General features: G+C 37.8%; 1 protein-coding gene across 1 annotated transcript in view; it reads left to right on the forward strand.

Moving 5' to 3' along the window:
- Positions 1–3,316, forward strand: part of LOC145987102 (uncharacterized) — a 115,015-nt gene extending 111,699 nt beyond the window's left edge. The window contains exon 13 of the mRNA XM_083121577.1: positions 1,076–3,316. Within this exon, the coding sequence (XP_082977703.1) occupies positions 1,076–1,252 (177 nt within the window). The 3' untranslated portion in view covers positions 1,253–3,316. The remainder of the gene's footprint in view (positions 1–1,075) is intronic.
- The last annotated feature ends 20,020 nt before the right edge of the window (positions 3,317–23,336 follow it).

The following is a 23,336-nucleotide window of genomic DNA, read 5'->3' on the forward strand; positions in this document are numbered from 1 at the left end:
CGGAAATCGAATTCACGACTTCTTGATTACAAATCTCTTACTCGATTGCGGGGACCCTCAAAGAAAATCTAAATTTGCAACTAACGGGGTCAAAGCAGAAATATCCGGATGTTTGTGACAGTTTCGCCCCAATAAATTATTTCGTTATTTTTCCAAATCAGTTATTGTATAACCTGGTCTCTATTTCACAACGCTACAGCCTTGAAATCTAGTGATCTTAGGCTGGATTTCCAGTGGAGGTATATTGCACGTTGGAGTATGTTCTATTTTAAACTGTAGGTCCGGTCCCGAATACCTTATCTGACCACAAATTGAACCTAAAATAAATATTATCTATGTTTGTTTGTTTTTTTTCGCAAGAAAAATTTCTGTACGTAAGTAATAGTTGATATCTACATTTAACATGTATAAAACCTATACATTATGCAGCGTGTCCCAAAATGATTATCGGGGTTTCATAGTCGTTTAATTTCCCTTATATGTGGGGTACAATGACACAGCTTACATGGGAGTAAACAACAACTCAATAAGTTAACATAGTGTATCTTATAAATGTTCAATGTGAGCACCTTTCGTGACACGCACAAATCCATCCGATCCAATGCTTCTCGAGCTTTCCTTCCGACACACTTGGAGTTCCAGAATTCTTCCCTTTGCAGACACATGCAGTTGTTTAAAGCTTATTAAACTATCGACGAATGTTGTTATCGGACGGAGGATCACTTCCAAAGCTCGCTGAACTGAAACAGCAGGACAGCGCATTGCAAATTCAATGACACAAAAAGACTTCTGCTCGGGAGTCGCCATCTTGTTATACACCTACGCTACACCGCTGTGACTGGTGGGAAACAAATGATAGGGTAGCAAACTTCCACAGCCGGTCTTATCGTACATGTACGATATAAACATTCAACTGTTTTAAACTCCGATAATCATTTTGGGACACGTTGTATTTCCAATGCTGTATCCAAAGATAATATACGTATATTTATGCATATTCTGTTTGAATGCTCCATCATAAAACACGCGTAGAATCTCTTTTGTGTGTATAATCTTCCATATGGTTGTTTTTTAGGGCAAAGGAATCATGGATACGTACTGGTTAGAAGGAAAAGAAGGAGGCATCCCTCTGCAGAACGAGATAGACTTCCAGGACTTTCAATACGACGCTGTTCCAGAGTTCTTCCAGATATTCAACGGGCTGGAACACACTCCTATTGGCTTGAACCTTCAAGTTCCGAAAGTTTTCTGACATTGGAAATCCGACGTGGACTTTCTCATGAGTGAAGTGTGAGATCGAATAAATCCTGAAGGGGAAGTTCCTACTCAGGAAGTGATATTTGGGGACCAATTACGTGTTAAAACTGTAACATCTGACTTCTTTATTTTATGCTGACTCTGAATTCTATACATTGTTGCTGAAACTGTTATACATATTAAATCAAGAACGCGACACCATGCCTACGAGTATCCAAATTTTCAGAAAGGTGTTATTTTCTACATTACAGGCCAGATAAAGAGTGCGCTACATGGTATGATAATGGATTAGTTTAATTGTGGGTCAAACAGATAACAAAGCACTAAGGTAAGGTTTGGATTTTAACCACAAAACTTTTCTTGGTAAGTTTTATAGCTTTCCTGGCAAAGAATTATGAAAAGATTCTCTCGGGCTATCAACCAGATGAGTTGTGAGAAGGATTCCAAACTTTCGAGACCTAACGTTACTCTCAACTTAAGGGTAGGAAATGAGACCGACGCGTCGTTAGCTCTCGAAAGCTCGGAATCTTTTCCACAACTCACCTGGTCGATAGCCAGAGAATTTCTTACTTTTTCTTGGTAAGTAAAAAAATCTAAACGTGTGTGTTCTTAAACGGATGTACTTCTGTAAACTGATTTGAAAATATGTTTTTTTTAGTCATCTAGTACGATAACATCACTTTCCACATCGATCAAGGAAATTATGGTTCATATTGTAAAAATTGACAACGTCAGATCTTCCATTGCGACGTTCAGTGTCCTATTCTGTAAATACCGACAGAAAGCAACATTCATGTTTGGATTTATGGATAAGGTTTCACTTCATTTAATGCCTAACGTTTCCATTACAAGGTCAAAACAGAAATCTCCTATAGCACGGGTTCACAAACTTTTTCGTTTCACTTAGGGAGAATTCACACCGAGGAAACACGCAACGCGCGGCACGCTGCAAGAGATACGTGTCGCTTGCAAGCGAACACTCAGTAATCGATTGAACCTTTCGAACCGAAGCGACACGACAAGCTGCACGTGTCTCATGTCGCTTGCGTGTCACTCGTACTGTGCCGTTTTCTCAATACCGTATATCGTGTCGCCTCAGTTTGTTGTTCGCGTATGCGCAGTGAATGCTTCATTCCAACGAGCTATATTTAAACTCTAAAAGTGAGCCCAACCGGAGGCCTTACAGCATGTTTAAAGCTCGGATTTGTTGATATAGTAAAGTATCGATATGTACAATGTTTTAATATTTAAACAGAACGTTCTTTACGCTATATCAAGTTTTTTTATGCAGTTATCTGCCGTAATTTTCTTTCAACATTGTGTAAAGAGGCCGTGTTTGGTGTATTTAGGATGTGATTGCTATTATTTTAAAAAGCCAGCTCATAGAGGCACTTAAGTACAAAATAGATTAGTCAACGTGGTAAGTGGTAAAATACTCTGGTGCATTGTTTCTCAACCGCCGGGCCCTCGTATCAACTATACTGAGCTGCCAAAGGTTCTGCTGAAAGTGGTTGTCAAATAACACAATCAAATATCATATTTGAGTTGTGATTTTTCGTTTCTTAAGTCTATTTTATGCACAAATAGACTAATCAGAACTGGATCTGCCCTGTGCCTCCAACGGGTATCGAACCCGGGACGTTACAACGTCATCCATATTTTTATATTTGTCAACAAAACCCTACACGTAAACAAACCATTATTACTCTTTACGATTATGCTAGAATTTATTTTTCAAAATTTAATTTCATTGGTATATGTTAATTCATGCATAAAATCTTAATTATTGAAAAGATATTTACGAGGAAATTTCTTGGGCTAAGGGCATTGACTTAAAAAAAAAATACCGGGAAAGGTTTAAAGAAGGTTGAGAATCATTTCTCTAGTGTTTAGGTCTTCGCTTTATCCAGACTGGAAAGTCTAGCGTATACAGTTTGAGCTCAGTGCATATCATTTCTCCGTTTCTCATGCACAACATGCCTCTCCCGAGTTTCAATACCTTGCACAAATTTACAGTCTCTAGTTAACGTTTTTTTCGGGTGTGATTAATGTAATTATATCGGTATCATCATGCGAACTGAGCAAGAAACAAGTGTCGCTTGCCGCATGTCGCATGTCGCGTGCAGCTTGTCTCTTTGGTGTGAAACTCTCGTGTCGCTTGTCGCGTGTCGCGTGTCGCGTGTGAATTCTCCCTTAGTGTTTCAAGATTTTTCCGGGGCACCCGAGTCAGAATGTAGGCCTATTTAACACTTGCAACCAGGTGCCTGCAGTCTCGTATCACTCCTTGCTTTCGTTTTGAAACCAGTGGGCGGAGCTTAAGTTTGTCGGCGTAAGATGGCCGCATCTACTGCAAGCGCACGCGGCTGGAAGGAGCATGTAAGGAGGCTCCAACTACTCGAGGTTTACTTTACACTTAAATACTACAAAACAAACTATAACTAGCTGTATTTGCTTATGGAATATTATTCCTTCAGGTTTCCTGTCGCTTCTGTTAGTACAGCCGTGTGTTGAGCACGCACCATTGCTTCCTAAATCTCAGTGGCGTCTCGTGGCCTCAAATTTGGCCGGGGCTTATTTTTTAAAGAATTTAAAATATAATGACAATTCACATGATTACAAAGGAAACAGGTTTTGTTGTGAAACATACCTTTCTATGAACGTTGACTCCTGTTCTTCTGCTCAGCAAATTTTGTTATTACTTTTTCGTTGAAGCCCTCTAAGTTTGAAATGTATTCTATCTCTATTGTAAGCAAGTGCCAAGGCATCTGGTCTGTCTTGTCCCATTGCATTTCTTAAGCAGGTTTTAATACGCTTCAATGTGCTGAAAAATCTTTCAGATTCAGCTGTTGCCACTGGAGTTATTAAAACTATGTTTGTCATTTTTACTGATTCTGAAAAGGTATCCTCTAAATAATTTTAAATAAAAAATGAATGCAATCTACTGATAGAGTTTATTTTTTTCAACTCTTCACTACAATAAAGAACACGAAGTTCCCTCTTTAGTTTTCCATCTTCTATGAAGGGATAATAAATCTGGGAAGATGCCTCTGTTTAAAGATTGTTCTCTTTCATTATGTCCTCGTAGAGCAAGTTCATGTCGACCACAGAATTTTAAGCAATCGATAATTCTATTTAATTTATGCCTATTTTTCCGGACAAATTCATTGTGTCTTGTAATCGACAGCCTATGTCCTTCATCAATTTGTGTTCGAACATCAACCCTGCCAAACTCACTCAAACATAGCGAATGAAAGCCACCAAAACAATACAGAACAACACGCGAGATCGAACACGACGCAACGGAACTAGCCCCGAATCAGCACTCAAATCCATTGCACTCTTCCCTCCTCTCTCTGCTAGCATGTGACCTTCACTGTAGCGTATAGATGGGTGTAGGCCACGCCTTCCTTTGCGACGTGCCCCGGAAAACGATAATTGACATCAATGCCGCTAGGAGCGCTGTCGTATCCATTGCAACAGACGATGAATTTACGTGGGTAAAAATCGCCTGTTAAAAGACTGTGTGATTGTTATGCGTTATGGTGACTGATAATTACGTGAATACGTCCTTTTTTCTTTAGGGGCTAAGCCCCGGAAGCCCCAAGGGACGAGACGCCACTGCTAAATCTTATTCAATAGTACACAAAATTACATGCTTTCTTACAGCGTCTTCCAATGTTTTGGTCTGACTTCTTCGGTTCTGTCACGTGACCCGGCTTCAGAAACAGCGCGCAGGGCTTACTCCTTCCTTTCTTACCTCCATGGTTGCAACGCTCAGTTAGTATGGTTAGGTTGCTTGCCTTAAGTTAAAACATAAACACGTATTTTAAATTCAGAAACATTTCATTTGTAGAAAGTATACTAAATAAGCACATATTGGAACAATCATATCTACAACTATGTAGACTAACAACTAAGTGTTATTTCAGTGAAAGTATTGGAAAACTTTATCCAAATGTTGAAAGCTGGTAGGGAAAGAAGTACATTCTACTCTTTCGGATATTTTCAGATAAAAAAAGAACAAATCACTTTGCATAGCGGGAGCTGGACTAACTACGAATCCAAATTATACATCAGTCAAGAGATCATTGAATTTCATAGCGTGCATATTCAAATATGTTTTGCCCATAGTCGTATTCGAGAGGATAAACTCAATAATGATTACCTCTACATTATGCACACTCATTTCTTATTGTTAGGGAAGAGAACTTTCTGAAAATTTGGATGCTTAATTGTTCTCGACTTGAGCATTTTTACAAAGTGTGATTGTTGAACAAGTTTTGTTGAAGCATAAAAGATAAAGTCGGCATACCTTAAACTCAACATAACAATCTGGCAGTTATTTGCTTCCGAGAACACATTTTACTCAGTACATTTAACCCTAGACTCTTTCAAAATAGTACATAAAACATCCGTTTGTTCGAATCATTACCTTAACATTAACATTTCAACTATGCTTGTCATTAATGCTCAGAATGACAGTACTGAATGCACAATAGTTCAAGAATATTGCTGCACCCTAAGTTGTTCCAGCATGTTGTTTCTGTACTTATCAACACAACAAAACAGGAAGTGGTGCCTTGTTGTTCAAATACGTTGTGTTTAATAAATCACGTTTAAAGTAGTAATATTTGATAAAAAAAAAAACAAGAGTAGTGCATGTTTTTATATCATGTTTCAAAACATTCCTGCACTGAATTGTCTTTCTTCAATGAAAATGTTGTGCTGTTAATGATGCTATTGACACTGTAAATCAATATTTTCTAATGTTACGATGAGTGAGTGTACATTTTTGCCAGTCAATATATATTTTGCAAACTTCTGGAAGAATGAAGGTGTAATAAACATATTTGATAAGCCATATGTGAATTGTTTATTTCCTTGAGACCTGCAGGTGTAATTATTTGTCTGTAACTTGTGAGCAGGTTCTCCTTGCAAGAAATTGATACCAGATGGGTCTTTCAGAACAGAATTAACAGAATATTAAATTGTGTGAAACGTTTATTATTATACGTGGTTTATAATCCCAGTGAAAATATCTGATATTCTGAAAAGGCTTCAATTAAAAACATATATGATGTTTAGAAGAAATAAATTCATATATACGAGAAGGAGAAACGCTTCAAATGAAAAGGGGAAATCAACCAGAAGAGTCATTTTTTAACCTCACATATTTTGATTTACTTGAAATTTGGCATACCGAAGAACCACTTGAGATAGGAAAATATGCAAGGTTGCAGATCCATATCTTTTGTATTTCCGAAATTATAGTGTTGAAAACTCCGATTTTGATAATTTTTCCCAATATCTTCTTAACTTTAAATTGCAATATTTGGGCAATCAGGGCACGTAGAGAAGTAATTCGGACGGCGTTGGAAAGGTCTAGAAGTGCCCTATCACAACTAGATATAGCATGCCTATGCCAGGGTAAAAAAACAATTGAAAGTGGCGTTAAGAAAACTTTGGTAGCCAAAACGGACCTTTCAATTTTTTTCGAAAAATTAAATTTCAGACATATACTATTACTCAATAAGTATACAAAATTTTAAAATAGGACAATAGGATAGTGAGTTATATTAAATTTGGATTACGTTAGGTAGGGTGTGGTAGGTTAGGTAATGGATGATAACAGATTTTGATAGACAAATTCATAATATTCAAAAGTAAAAGTATAACAGATATGAAATACAATATCTCTTGAATTAACAGAAAAAAATGGTCTATGGGTGCCCTGATTACCGAAATATTGGAATTTAAAGTTAACAAGATGTTAGAAAGACATTGTGAAAATCGCACAGTTTGCAACACTGTAATATCGGAAATGCAAAATATATGGATATGCAACCTTGGATATTCTACTACCTAAGGTGGCCTTCTTGATTTGACTTGGAATGACCCAATGGGTAAATAAGAGTAGAATTTCGTCTGAAGAATAATGAAAAACTAAATATGATGACCAAGGCAGTAATTTATTTTATTAAAAACATAAACTAAACGTAACGTTTCAACCTTCTAGCAAGGTCTTCTTCAGACTCTGTACAGAGTCTTGATACAGAGTCTGAAGAAGGCCTTGCTAGAAGGTTGAAACGTTACGTTTAGTTTATGTTTTTAATAAAATAAATTACTGCCTTGGTCAGCATATTTAGTTTTTCATAATCATGGAAACAAGGCTTAATGATGTTATGAAGAATAATGACACAATAAAATTCATTCTGATCTTGGCACATCCCCTTGACTTGTTTTCATAGTAACAGTCAAATAACTTACAGGGGCGGCTTTAGGGCGGGGGTGCAACCCTGGGGAATGGGTGGCGCCAAACCGGGGTGTCACACTTTATTAAAACCAAAAGCTTATTTCCGTTCGTTTGAGTTTATTTTATTAAGTCTACTTTATGGACAGAAATGCTAATCGAGACTGGACATATAGTTTAAAGTGTGATCCGGACAACTATGTGCCTCCGCCAGGCAATGATCCACGGGAAGGACGATATGGCAATTCGCCCCTTTAAACTGACAGGTTTTTGGATATATTATTATGCCAGAATGTTTGAAGGCTCACATGTTATGTTTTTAATCAGCAAGTTTAGCAAGCCCGAGAATATTTTAACAGCCCGATTTAAGGGGATTTGTCCCCAACATGCAAATTCGCGAAATACTGGACCAAGAAACGTTGTACGAGTACATGCAACGCGAAAGGATAAAGTTTTGGGCGAAACTGCCGCATCATTCAACCCAACCATCAACAATATCGGTCAAAGGGCTTCCTAGAAGGCGGATTTATAAAATGCCGAGACTACATTAACTTAAAATGAACAAATTCTACAAAGCAGAAAGTCACATAAGATAATACATACTGCAACCGGCTTAATGTAACATAAATCACCCAGCGTCTTAGCTGGACAGCATTCGGACAGGTGACCATCGCAATATCAGGTTCAATACAACAAATAAATTGAATAAACCATTTAGGACAAGGGCAGAAGAAATACAAAAGGAAATATATGTAATAGAAAGAACTGATCAGGTCTAGCTACTTATCCTAATTCTAGTAGAACTCCTGCAATGTAATACAATGTTAAATGCCCTATTAGCACGAGTGCGAAAGGGGAAAATACAAAAAAAGCAAACTAAGACAGGAGAAAGAAGTTAAACCGCCATGATAACTCCTGTCCTATCCTGTCCTGTCGAACCCTAGACTCCCACAGATAATAGGTTTTCGTTTCTCTTTGTTTATTGACCTTTCTCCTCGTATCTGATCGTTCAGTTAACCATGGCAATGAGGATAAGTATGATAAAGACGTACACATTAGCGGCGATTGGGTTACAAAACTCGGGGGGCAAGGTGCCAAAAGTGGGGGAGGGGCAGAGACAGTATATTTTCCTTTGTAGATAAAGTTTAGCAAAGTGCGGGGGGCAAAAGTGGCGAAAAGTGGGGGGCAATTGCCTCTCCTCACTCCACCCCCTAATCGCAGACCCTGGACGTTCAATAATAACAATCTGTTCCAGCTCTCACCTCTATTTTCGTGAAACAATACTCTGGTCTCTAAAGCATGGAATCTTTTAAAGGAAACACTTAAAGTATTTTAAAAATAAAGCTATTACTTTTCGTCTTCGTCAGTAAAACCATAAATATATAACATGTTTTTTTATTGGAAGAAAGTGGAAAGTAGGAGGACCAGAGTAGAATACTGGGAGGGGCGCAGGGTGAAAAGTAGATGGCGCCCAAATCTATCTCGCCCGAGTGAAAATTGTTATCTTGAGCCACCCCTCGTAACAGAGTTATTAACTTTTTATTTTCGAATGTTGCAGGGAACATTAGAAAACTGTGGACGATGTATGGATTAATGTAAGGGTTATTGTGTTATGCAACGTAGGCCATGTATCGAATATTATTATACTACGTAAGGGATAAAGGAATAACCCGTATGGTACGTGGACCATGCAAGACATACACTGAAGAGCCAAAAGTCATGGGATAGCGGGAGTTGATGGCGCTGTAACATCGCGGCAAACCAGTCGAACTTCGCGAAGCAGTTGCAGTGTTGTCAGGTAGACTTCTGTGAGTGCAGTGAAACGTCGTGTACCATGGTGGTGGTGGCAACCCGCGGGAATTATCGGCATTTGAGCGCGGGATGATAGTTGGTGCTAGACGAATGGGGCATGTGATTTCGGAAGTCGTCTTGAGTCTGAACTTTTCTCGCTCCACAGTGTCAAGGGTGGACCGTGAGTACCGTATTGGAGTCATTACGACCCATCAGGGACAACGCAGTGGCCGCCCACGAGTGATGAATGACCGCGACCGGCAGACTCGTCCGGGCAAACAGACAAACAACAGTGCGTGATCTGACAGCAGGAATCAATGCAGGACGTCCCAGGAACGTGTCTCAGAGGTCAGTGCAACGCAATTTGGTCTCCATGGGGTATCGCAGTCGAAGACTGACACGTGTGCCGCTACTAAACGCTGTCCATCAGCGATGCACATTTGCTCTTGAACACGTGCAATTTGTAGCGTGGTCAGATGAGTCACGTTTCCAATTGGTACGCGTGGATGGTAGGGTCCGGGTGTGACGCAGATCCCATGAAGCCATGGACCCAAGCTGTCAACAAGGCACTGTGCAAGCTGGTGGTGGCTCCGTCATGGTGTGGAGCATGTTTACTTGGCATGGTTTGGGTCCTCTGGTCCTAGTGAACCAGACAATGAACGCTCATTGCTATGTTCAGCTGCTTGGTGACCATCTCCAACCCTTTCTGGACTTCATGTACCCTGCCAACAATGGGATTTCCAGGATGACAATGCGCCATCTCACCAGGCCGCAATGGTGCGCGACTGGTTTGGGGAACATTCTGGTAACTTCCAACGCATGAATTGGCCTCCTAGAATGCTGGACATGAACCCTATCGAGCACATGTGGGATGTCATCGAACGGACTATTCGTGCCCAGGATCCTCCACCTGCAACAATGACCGAATTGTGGACGGCAATCGAAATGCATGGCTGCATAACCCTCCAGCAGAATACCAGCGACTTGTTGCGTCCTTGCCACGTCGAATTGCTGCACTTTGCCGTGCTCGAGGGGGTCCCAATCGTTAATAGGTAGGCATCCCATGACTTTTGGCACTTCAGTGTACTAAGATATTAGATGATAAGCAACAGTTTAGAACATTTGGCGCAAGTAATGCAATATAAATGGGTAAGACTTCATGTCTATATAACTAAGATTACTAGAGCCCAAGAATTTTCTTTCTGCAGGTTATGGGTGGATCAAATTACAAATTTTGTGGAAGTCTTTCATGTACCGGGGTGTTCAAAAAAAAGTATACACATTTAAAAGCATGTCATACATGCGATACGCTTCAATTCGCGTTGGCTACGGGTTCAACGTCGTTCAGAAACGGCAACAGATAGCGTTACTGTTCAGCTACACGATGCGCTGCGCAATGCGATGCGATGCAATAAGTGGAGAAGTGCAGCGATGGCGCAAACACGGCTGTCATTCGACGCACGAAAAAACACTCTGAAGTAGTATGGGAAGTTCGCCTGATTTGCCTCCCTACATTTTTAATTGTGGGGACCGTCAAGGACGTAGTATACAGTAAGAAGCCACTGTCACTATACTTTTTTCAATTCGAATATGCGGTTCAAGGACTTCCGCGCTTCCCTCTTCCTCACTCCCACTTAGTGTTGCCCACGAGACGAGAATTGGCCTGTCTCGTCTCGTGGAAATGCTGTCTCGTCTCGAAAATATTCATTTGTCTCATGACACATGGTCAATCTCGTCTCGTCTCGAATTTTTAAAAGCCTGTCCCTTCTCGTCCCGTGGGCAACACTACTTCCACTCCTACGCATTCCCCGTGCAGCACACAATCAGCAAGGAAGAAGGCGTGTGTTGGTTGTGTTTGGAGGGGAACAGGCGACTGCGTGGGAAGACGATGCCGTGACCTTGAAACGCAGTTTGGAAATGAAAGAAATATGGTGGATCTACGCCATGAAATAGAAATGGCTTGTGAAGCAATCCCTGTGTCTACTCTGGAAGATGTGATCAGGAATCTACAGCATCGTGTGCAAAGGTGTTTGCATGCTCGTGGTTTGCAGTTTGAGCACTTACTGTAATTGCACGCACAAACTGTCTCTGTTGTAACTTTTCCCTTGGTATTGTTGTAATACTCACAACAATATAGCAGCTATTCTATTTTAAAGTGTGTATACATTTTTTGTACTCTTTTTTAACCTTGCTAAGGTTTTCGGGTCTTTTTTGACTAACTAACTAACTCTCTAGCCTTCTTAAACCCGAAGGTTCATGGCTGCAGCAACACAGACCTTCAATCTGTCCCTATCTTGAGTAAGATCTATATACTCTTTTCCATCCCTACCGATTTCCTTTAGGTCCATCTCAACGTTGTCCATCCATCAGATTTCCCAACAAGAATCTTGTAAAATCCTCTTTCCTCTCCCATTCGTGCCACATGGCCTGCCCATCTAAGTCTTCTTGCTTTAATCATTCTAATAATATTTGGACATGAATACAAATTACGTAGTTCCAAATTATGTAACCTTCTCCACTCACCTGACTCCTCATCCCTTTTAGGTCCAAATATTTTCCTAAGGATCTTATTTTCAAATACTCTCAATTTATGTTCCTCTTTCAATGTAAGGGACCAAGCCTCACATCCATATAATACTACAGGAAAAATTACTATTTTGTATATTTTAACTTTTAGTTTCTTAGATATTAAACGAGAAGACAAAAGTTTATGAAGAGAGAAGTAACATGCATTTCCTGAATTAAGCCTACTTTTTATTTCCTCTTTAATATAATTTTCATTTCTTAATATTACTCCTAAGTATTTGAATTTGGAAACTGGTTCAAACGAGTTGTTATCAATAATTAGATTTTGATTATTACCTAACACTTGGTTTCTGAATGTAAGCATATATTTAGTTTTCTCTTTGTTAACTTCCAAACCTATCTCTTTAGCAGTTTTGAAAAATATTTTAGCATTATTCTTAATTGTATTTATATCATCCCCTAATAAGTCTAATCATCTGCATATGCTAACAACTTAGTCACACCATTTAATTTAATCCTTCGTTAGTTTCTTTTACCTTCCTAACAGCATATTCTAAGGCAAAATTAAAGAGCAATGGAGATAATGCATCTTCTTGTTTTAACCCATCATGTATTGTAAATTTGTCAGACACATTAATACCCACACGAATTTTACTTTCTGTTTCACTGGTGCATACTTATATCATACTAACAAGCTTCTTAGATATTCCAAACTCTACTAATATATTATATAATTTATCTCTTTTGACCGAACCATATGCTTTTTTGAAATCAATGAATAGCTGATGGACATTTTGATTATATTCCCAAATTTTTTAAAGTGTCTGTCTGATGTGAAAAATTTGATCTGTAGTTGATCTGTTACGTTTAAATCCTCTTTGATAATCACCTATAATTTCATTAGCATATGGGGTTAGTCTTGTTAAAAGAATGTTAGATAATATTTTATATGTTGTTGAGAGTAGAGAAATTCCACGGTAATTATTGCAGTTCATTTTATCACCTTTTTTAAACACAGGAACAATAATGGATTCTTTCCACTGTTGAGGGATTTCTTCTTTATTCCATATTAAACAAATTAATTTATGAATTTGACATATTAACACATTTCCACCATATTTAATTAACTCAGCTGGTATTAAATCAATGCCAGGTGCTTTGTTATTCTTTAGCCTTTTAATAGCATCTTTAACTTCAGTCAAGTTAGGTTCTGGAACTAAAGGTTCTGCTGTGTGGACTTCATTTACTTCTGATTTATCTCCTACATGAACATTTAAAAGGCCATTAAAGTAGTTCTTCCATGTATTTAGAATATCGCTTGGGTCAGCTAGAAAATCACCGTCTTTATATTTTATCAAGTTTACTTAAGGTTGCCACCCCTTTCTAAATTCATTTACACCTTTATATAAATCTCTGATATTTTTGTTTTTGCTGTTTGTTTCAATTTTTGTTAATTTTGCTTTTCAAGTAATCTCTTTTTTTACTTCTAAACGTGCGGTTAACTTCTCGCTTTACTCTTTTATAATTGCTTAGATTTGTATAATCAGAGTTATTTAACCACCTAAGTCTAGCCTGATTTCTTATTTCTATTAGATTATGACATTCATTATCAAACCATGGCTTAATTTTTCTCGGTTTATGGTATCCTATACTTTCTTTAGCTCCTGATTATATTGCATTACGTATGTGCTCCCAATTCTTATTTACATCTGTTTCATTTATATTTTCATCATCATTTAAATCCTGCAAAACATCAAATCTATTTGGCAGTTTAATTTGGTAATATTTCTTAATTCTTTCATCAGCAAATTTTCCTGTATTAAATTTTAGAACTTTTAGATTTTGTTGCTTATGATTTATCACTGCGATCTTTCTCTTAATTTAGCAATTACTAAATAATGGTCACTGGCACAGTCAGCACCTCTATGAGTACGAACGTCAATTATACTGGTATGCCTTCTCTTGTCAATGAGAATATGATCTATCTGATTATGAGTTTTACCATCTGGAGAAGACCAGGTATATTTATGGATATCTTTATGTTTAAAAGTGGTACTTTTCACAATTAAATTCTTTGAGGTTGCGAAAGTAATCAATCTTATACCATTATCATTACTTAATTCATGAAGACTTTCTTTACCAATCGTGGGTTTAAATGTCTCTTCTTTGCCAATCTGTGCATTACAGTCACCTAACAGAATTTTCATATCATACTGAGAAAATTTATCAAAGACGTGTTCTAACTCTGCATAAAAATCATCTTTAGTATTATCATCTTTATCTTCCGTTGGTGCATGTATGTTTATTAAAATAATTTTACACCACCTACCCTGTAAAACTGCATATGATATCCTACCATTAATAAATTCTACTGTTTTAAGAGCCGAGATAATTCTATTATTTATGAAAAAGCCTGTTCCAAAATTATGATTTTCAGTACTACCATAGAAAAAAGTATAATTTTTAGTTTTACAATTCCCTTCTCCTGGCCACCTAACTTCCTGGACAGCAACTACATCTAATTTATACTTAACTATCTCATTAACTGTACACTGAAATTCCCCAGGCCGGTAAAGGCTCAGAACATTCCTGGTGCCTAATTTAATATCCTTATTCCTAATGTAGATCTTATCCTTAATCCAGGGATCTCCCAAAGTATCCCGGAGATCCGAACGGGGGACTATTTTACCTCCGGAATATTTTACCTTGGGAACATCCATGGCCTCATATTGCTGTTTCTTGACATGTCGTTGGTCAGCGGATCCTTTGGATCTAGCTGGGAGGTTCACATTGTAGTCCACCAACCATACCCCACTTCTGCTGATTGTGGGTCTGGGTCTTTTTTGACCCGTGTGAAATTCAATTTTATCAGAAATCTGTTAATAATTGGTATTTTTCACTGTGTCTTCTTGACTTTGTTTTTATGACCCTAAGGTGCATTTATGGTAAGTTATGTTTCGTTGGATTTCACATGTTAGGTTTCTTTCAGTAAAAATAGTACCACATAAGTTGTTCGGGTCATTTTTGACCCATATGGCATTTCCTATATATTTTAATGCACATTCCTCCCTCCCTCGCTGTTAATGGACGAGTACGGCTGTTTTTCTCAGCGATTGTTGACAACATTCTCTCACTTCCACCTGTGTGTGTGTGCTAGTGTTGGGACCAGTATTGCTAATCAGTACCGCACAAAGAGTTTTGCTTGCCTCTTCTTTCTCCAGCTGTAGGATATGGATATGGCGGAATTTCTCGTGAAGAAATCGACAAGCTTTTAGAAGACGAATTGTCCGACTTGGAAGAAAATATTTCTGAAACAGATGATCACGTGTCGGAGGAAGATCTGATCATCTGATGATGAAGATGCTAAAGACGATCTGGAGGTGGGTTCGACTCTTTTGTCAAAAGACAAAAACATCAATTGGAAGCCGAAACCAGAAGCTCCACAAGGCAGACGCTCGACAGCAAACGTTATCAACATGACTCCTGGTCCAACAAGATATGCCACGTCTAGAATTGATGATGTATACTGTGCGTTTATGCTTTTTCTTCCTCCACCGGTCATGAATATCATAATAACAAATTCTAACAAAGAAGGAAGACCTGTTTTTGGTGAGTAATTTAATGATTTGAATAGCATTGACATAGAAGCATTGCTGCTGTCTGGAGTATATAAATCGCACAATGAATCCACGGACAGTCTCTGGGATGCTTCCACTGGACGGAATATCTTCAGAGCAACCATGTCTCTGGAGAAATTCAAGTTGATATCCAGAGTTCTTAGATTTGATGAGCGACAAACGTGAGCAAGAAGGCGGGAAACAGACAAATTTGCAGCCATAAGGAAATTATGGGACAGATGCATGGAAATTTTGCCCAAATTGTACAATTCGGACATGTTCGTCACTGTGGATGAGCAACTGGTAGCATTCCGTGGAAGGTGTCCTTTCCGACAATATATGCCAAGCAAACCGGCGAAGTACGGTATAAAATTCTGGGTATTTTGCGAAAATGCTACCAGTTACGCCTGGAACATACAGCCATATCTTGGAAGGCAACCTGGGTGTGCACAGGAAAAGCACCAAGGTCTAAGGGTCGTCGTTGATCTCATTCAGGGCTTGAAAGGACATAATGTCACATGCGACAATTTCTTCAAGTATCACGAACTTGGGCAGGTTCTTCTAAAAATGAACCTTACAATGATTGGAACGATTAGAAAAAACAAGGCAACTATTCCTCCACAGCAGCTTGTAACTAAAGGGGTCCCAACATACACATCGAACATTTGCGTTCACAAAGGATACAACACTCGTGTCTTACGATCCAAAAAAAAGGCAAGTGTGTGATCCTTCAAAGCACTCTTCATCATGACAGAGAGGTGTCTGAAGGGGACACAAAGAAACCAAAAACCATTCTGGATTACAACAGAACCAAGGGTGGAGTTGACACACTGGACAAGCTAGTCTCGAACTACACCTGAAAGAGAAAGGCCAACAGATGGCCTATAGTAGTTTTCTCCAACATTCTGGATATTTCTGCTTGCAATACATACGTGCTCTTTCTGAAGATCAATCTTGAATGGAAGAACAACTCTTGCCACAAAAGAAGGATCTCCTCGAGCAACTTGGTGTGGCAATGGTGAAGCCAACCGTTGAAGCCAGAGATCATCAACCAAGAGCAGAAGCTGCCAGACAAGTAGCTGAGAGGATCTGTCACTCAGGACCTAATTTGACTTCTGCTGGATGCGTGCGTGCGTGCGTGCGGAAACCAGTTGGCAAGAGGGGAAGATGCCCCACCTGTGTCCAAAAACTGATAACAAACGTTCTGCGAAATGCAGCAAATGTGAAAGGTTCACTTGCAAGAGACATATAATTCAAGTGTGCAAAAATTGTGTGTTGTAGGCAGAAAATTGGTGATACAGAAATGCAGCCTCGTAATATTGTTTGCATGTACATCTAAATATGTTATTTCTTGTTACTATTATTCTCAATTATTCATGATTGTAAATTACGAATTTGTTCTCCACTTTTTGTATTTCTCAATAAAAACGTAAATGTGCAATTAAATTAATAATTAACCTTAAGAATAAAAATGAACAGCAAACATAAGTATATTGTCACACAGTGCTGCAGCATACACGTACGAAATAACGAAATGGATGTATCTCTCCCAAACTCTCTCTCTCTCTCTCTCTCTCTCTCTCTCTCTCTCTCTTACATACACACACACATACAGACACAGACACGCACGCATAAATACCTGTTTTGTAAATATGTATGGGTCATTTTTGACCCGAACAACTTATGTTTTGCTAGATATGAACACCTTAGTAGGGCACCCTGGTTCGTATTTTTTCCGTGGTAATCAGTACTCTGTTTCACTATCTTTTCCTGTACCCGATGTTCTGTTTTTTTTGTTTTTTTTAAGGAAATCGTACACCATACTCTCGTTTAATAAATCATCAATTATTTATATTACTACTTGCGATTGTAATTCTGCTATCTGAAGAATTGCGACTATGGACAATTAAAGGGCTCTGGGGTAAAACATGGTAAGTGACATTTTGGTCATTATTGAGCTACAAAATGAGACAACCTTCAATTTTCATGTATAAGTACCATGTCATGCAATTTGCATTGGGCTCAATTGAATCCTTCTGAAATTGGTAAACACAATACGAAAACAATTTATGTACAGTGTAGCTGCTAATAACCTTTCTTCTTAAGAAACCCAATAATAACCAGAATGTCACTTATCACGCTTTATTCCCGAGCCCTTGAATTGTAATCGTGGATAATTGCGACCAAGTCAGTTTAAACCGAAAGGTAGCAAGGATATTTTCGAACAGATTAAGAAGATCAAATCGGAACCCCAGAAATATTTACCCATGTGGAATATCAATTTAGTTCAGATTCATTACTTAGTTCAGATAAAAGAAATAAAAACAATATGTCTTTCTGTATAATGTTTGTCCTGTTGAAAAATAAGTGTCTTCCACGTTACTGGACGAGCTCTGATTCAGGTTAATAAAATAGCCCATGATACTGTAATTCAAGACGATAGACACAAATTCATATACAGGGTGTGTCATAAGTTATGGCCCAAACTGACGCAGTTGAAAGTACACGATATAAGAAGCAAAAAAGTCTCAGTAAACATGGGTCTGCAAACGAGCCGTTTTCGAGATAATTGCGAATGTTTAGTTACAAGCCGATTTCATTGTTTGTAAACGTCGTCCTAGTTGGTAAAATGCTAGTAATGTGTGCGAACGTGTGGTTAGAAGATTGCATTTTATAAACACCGAGTGCTTTACTAATTGCGCGGTCCGAGGTTTGCTTTTTGTTGACAAAACAGAACATTTCCGAGAGGTGGCGTTGTAATCAAACAGGATGTATCCTCGTACAATCAGTACAGAGAATTGTACGTACATGGTTGTGACCAATTCCGAAATGAACCGGGGGTGTTAGAAAGAATTCGAAACTCAATGCGGAATCGCGTACAGTTTTGCATCCAGATGCAAGGACGACACTTTGAACACCTCCTTTAACAGGTACGAGTGTACAGTAATTGTAACATGCAGTGGCGTAGCGGCCGCCTCCGCAACCCCCGCAATGCGGGGAGTCCCCGGGGTGTATGGACCCCACAATGTGCTCCTGAAATATTATATAAACGCAGAAAATCCACAGATAGTGTCGCTTATAAAACAATCGATTTACGAAAGGAAACAGAAATTTGGTTCCCAGTAACATCATATGACGACGTCTGCAATAGTAAGCAGTGGCGTATTGTCTCAGCCAGAGGGGCCCGGGTTACTTGTAATGTGTGTCCCCTCTGAAATGTAGAATTAACTTACTTGTCTTATTACTACACAATAAACATCAAACTTGGTAATGCATGACTTTTTACCGCTAATATTAGTTTTATACGTGATATTTAAAACGTAACTTCGCATAAATATTTTCAAGGGGCCCCAAGCCTTTTCATATTGAAATATAAGCTGCAATGAATTTCCTACATTATCTACACCTGTTACGTTTACTTCAAAGGGGCCCACAAACTTTATCCAACAATTATCCCCTTGCCCTAAGGGCCATTCCCAGTCCGCCACGCAGGGTAGACCGTATGAGTTAAAGGTGGCCATTATTTTGAGTAATTTTTGTAAGTTCATTTTTCTTACATATTGAAATTTTGTGGACTAGATAACTATTGTACGAGTACGTTCGTCCCACTCTGGCATCATAATTTTTTTGTCACTAATATTTTACTTGCAGGGGGCCCCTCAGAGAACTGCGCTACGCCACTGGTAACATTTAACATAGTAACGTTTGTTGAAGTAAGTAGAATGTTCAATTGAGATCTCCAATGACTTTTCTTACTGTATTATTAGCATTTTACCAACTAGGACGACGTTTAAAAACAAGGAAGTCATTGGCGGCTTGTAACCACACATTCGCAATTATCTCGAAAACGGCTCGTTTGCAGACCCATGTTTACTGAGACTTTTTTTGCTTCTATTATATTGTACTTTTAACTGTGTCAGTTTGCGCCATTACTTATTATACACCCTGTATAGTCAATAGTAATATTAACATAGCTATTATTCGTGATAGAACTCTTCCACGTAAATGGAAAATATTCAGATTGGATATCATTAAATAATTTATCCAACCTGAAAGTTCTTAATTGCAGATGGGATTGCAACACTTCTTGAATAGTTTCGAATGTAACTTTTAAAAGCTCCTTTTTCGTCTAGTGACAGCATTGGCCTTGATCGCAATTGTGATAGATTCGTAATCACACCTTTGAATTTCTATTACTCTTAGAAACAGCACATCATTCATCATAATTTCAAGATTGCAAGAGTAATTTCTTGTATGATAACTGTGAATTCGTTCAGGTTTTAATTATTTTTAATCTAAACAAAAGTGGCAAGTAGGGCCTAGAAGATAATTCGACCTACCATTCGAGAAACGTGCATTTGTTTCAACAAAGGAAAACGTCTTTAACCATCAATCAATCAATCACTTCAAAACGCCCTTTTAAGAAACAAGAAACCAACATGACTGGAACACGAATCCTTCAAAGCAGATAAACTCCCTATTCAACAGCGCCTCAACTGTCATGTGCCCAATTTTACCATCATGTCTTAAACAACTGAAGCAACATTTCGTGACGTCTTAACAAATTATAAATATGCGGAAAGGAGCAGACGCCAGAAACCTGCTGAAGTGACAACTTAAACAAGCCCTTTGAGACACCGTTTCTTCGGTCTTCAGATTGTCAAAGGACGAGACTTGTCATGAAGAACGTATGAGGCCAATTACGCTCACAAGCGCCCTTCATACTTCAAGGACCTCGCGAACATTTGGTAAGTATCTTTCTGTATTTACTCAATTACGAATCTGGACAGAAAACTGATACCTTCACGTGTGGTGAGTGTCAAAAACATAATCGGCGCCAGGGGGATGAAATGGGTGCTTGTTGGGTCCGCCCCCCCCATTTTCAACCCAAAGAAATAACAAACATAGTAATGAATATTATTACATTATACATTTTCGGCGACGATAGACATGTCCAAAGTGTAATCCAGTACTGATTAGCCTCTGTCTAATGTAACTATTTTTATATAATTATTAATATAACTACATAACTATTATTGAACTACCATTCATAAGCAATTAATTTCAATGCGGAGTGGTTAGCACAGCGCACTACGACACCAGGAATCCAGGGTTCGAATCCCGGCCCGGGCATGGGTGTTCGTCAATTTTATCACATCATCAATCATCGCGATCGTCGAGATTAGCTAAAAGTGGCAATAACAAAAATCAAATCAAATAAATTAATTTCAATTTTCTTTCTGTTTAGTATTCATAACTTAGGTGCGAAATTACTATTATTATGCTCTTACTATCTCCATCATTATCTGAGCCTCCCAATGGAGCCTTGTAATCGAGGGGTCCCGGGTTCGATACCCGGTGGAGGTGGTTCGGATCCCACTTTATACCGTAGGTCCAGTCCCGATTAGCCTTAATGTGCATAAAGTGGACTTAAAACACCAACTAAAACCAATCCATCATTATCTTTATTTTGTTCAGCCTATAGAGCTAGAAATGAGATGTGTACTAACGAAACACCTTTAATATATCTAAGACTCTACACATAAAAGTTGCAAAATTAGTGATGAAAGCATAAGTATAATCCTGCTACAAACAAGTAACTATAATAATAATAAGAAGAAGAGGTTAAGAATATAAACACACATAAATCGCAATGTCTTTTTCTTACGATATAAATACCGTATTCCTGAAAATACGCTTCGTATTTCCGTAAGCATCATTTTATTTCATTCCAGCCCCGCCTATGATCAAGAAAATGCAAATAAACATTCTAGGCAGGGTGGATATAAATCATGGTTTTTATCTAAAAAATCATTTTATGATGATTTATTTTATTTAAATCGGATTTTTTTAAATCTATTTTTATGATTTTCTTTCATTTTTTTTAGAAACCACGCTTAAAATTGCTTGTATGTCTTTTTGGCGCCATATATACAGAGTGAACCAAAAGTAGGTGAACAGTAAATGATAACGTTCAGCATGATCTCACTAAATTGCCGCCTGTCTGGGTCATCCTCCAATATGCCATGAATTAGCCGTGGACGATAAGCTTTCAACCCAATAGATTTCAGAATTCGTATAATAGGAGGTTTGTGAAATGCTTAATTCTGCTGAGGCTCTTCTTGTAGACTTAATTTGAATTCGAATTAAAAATTTTGGGTGCGTCAGCACTTAGGCTATTTTGCACCCGTCACATTATACAGGGTCCAGCCCCTTACCATAACTAAAATAGCATAATTGCTGTGTCGTGTTACTAAAATATTAAAATGCTCTGACTTTTATTAAAAGCTGAGGCTATAAACTGGCACTAAGCACATACAAGGAAAAAAACAGAACAACACACATAAATATTACTTGCCATAGTGTCAGTCGCCAGAGCCTCGTTCGTCTGCAAAATGCACTCCAGCGTGTACTATGTGGAAGTGAGGTTGACAATTGGGTGTACTACGTGGAAGGTCACACCTCTTGTAGACTTACTGTCCACCTACCTTTGGTTCACTCTGTATAGATATATGCTTCTTTTTATACAAAGGCTTTTTCTAGTAAACGGCCCTGTAAAATATTTGAACAGTTTGATTAAAGCAAATAAAAAATTACATGCAAATATACATTTTTCTGTTTCTGATAGTGTATATATGAACTACTATGAAAATGTTTGTTCAGTTAGGTAATAAAACTATACTACAATACTACAGTAACTTTTCTTCCAGTGAAAATAAAACATTCTAGGTGTTCTTTATAATTGTAACTTAAAATATTTTTACAGTCTTTGTAGCTGAACTTTGGCATTAAAATTTTGTATTATTCTACACAAAATGCTTGCTGTTTTTACCCATAAAAATTATTGAATTTTGAATCAAGAGAAATTTGCCTGTATTTACAGTTTACATATTAAATTTCCTTTCCTATGAACTTCACCCCATCAGTACATATATTTTGTTTCCTTTCTTTTTCTTTCTTGGAGCATAATAAACACCATTAAATGATTACGAGATTAATGTACTTTCACAAAAAGTGATTCTGATATCTACAGAATCCTTATGTACATTATTCTGTAAATTATTTATTTAAGGTGATTTAAAGCAGTGATTTAAAAAAAATCACCTGATTTAAATCTAGATTTAAATCACGATTTAAATGAATCCACCTTGATAAACAAAGGTAAACAAAATTTCAAATAGCAATAAAATTATATAGTCTGTACTGTAACAATGGTAAAAACTGTGCTATTATTGGAAACTGTAAATCTAATCTTGTGTTTTCGGCTTATTTAATATTTCTGAATCAGATATTCTCAACATGTAACGAACAATATTTGAAACGCTGTGTGTGAAATTTCTGTACTTTACAAGGTGTCTGAGGTGTCATTTCAGTAAATACTCTACTATCGGATTAAAAATTATAGATACGGGTGTTTGGACTCCAATTAAAAATTAACCAGTAGATCTACATAAAAACGTGTTACATAAATATTTAGCTTATTCAATTCTGCGTTAATCTATGCTAACCAAGTTGTTTTCGAGGATGCTTTATATTTTTTATCGCCGTGAGAACAAAATAGGGTCTGTTTTTTGGAGTTTTGCAAACGATCGCTGCCTTTGAAATTCTGTAAATCAAAAACGGGTCGTCCGATCCTTATGAAATTTTAGTAGGGTGCAGAGAGAAAGGTTTTAAATACAATTATTAATTTTCAGGTTTTCAAAATTTCTCAAAAAACACTTTCAATATTTCCAAACAACTTCTTGGTATTGGTATTATATTTGTAGGATTATCCAATACCAAGAAGAAGTTGTTTAGAAATATTGAAAATAACGTTTTTTTGAGAAATTTTGAAAACCTGAAAATTAATAATTGTATTTAAAACCTTTCTCTCTGCACCCTACTAAAATTTCATA

The sequence above is a fragment of the Lepisma saccharinum genome, chromosome 4, assembly GCF_977018435.1.
Source record: "Lepisma saccharinum chromosome 4, izLepSacc3.1, whole genome shotgun sequence".
Taxonomy (NCBI): domain Eukaryota; kingdom Metazoa; phylum Arthropoda; class Insecta; order Zygentoma; family Lepismatidae; genus Lepisma; species Lepisma saccharinum.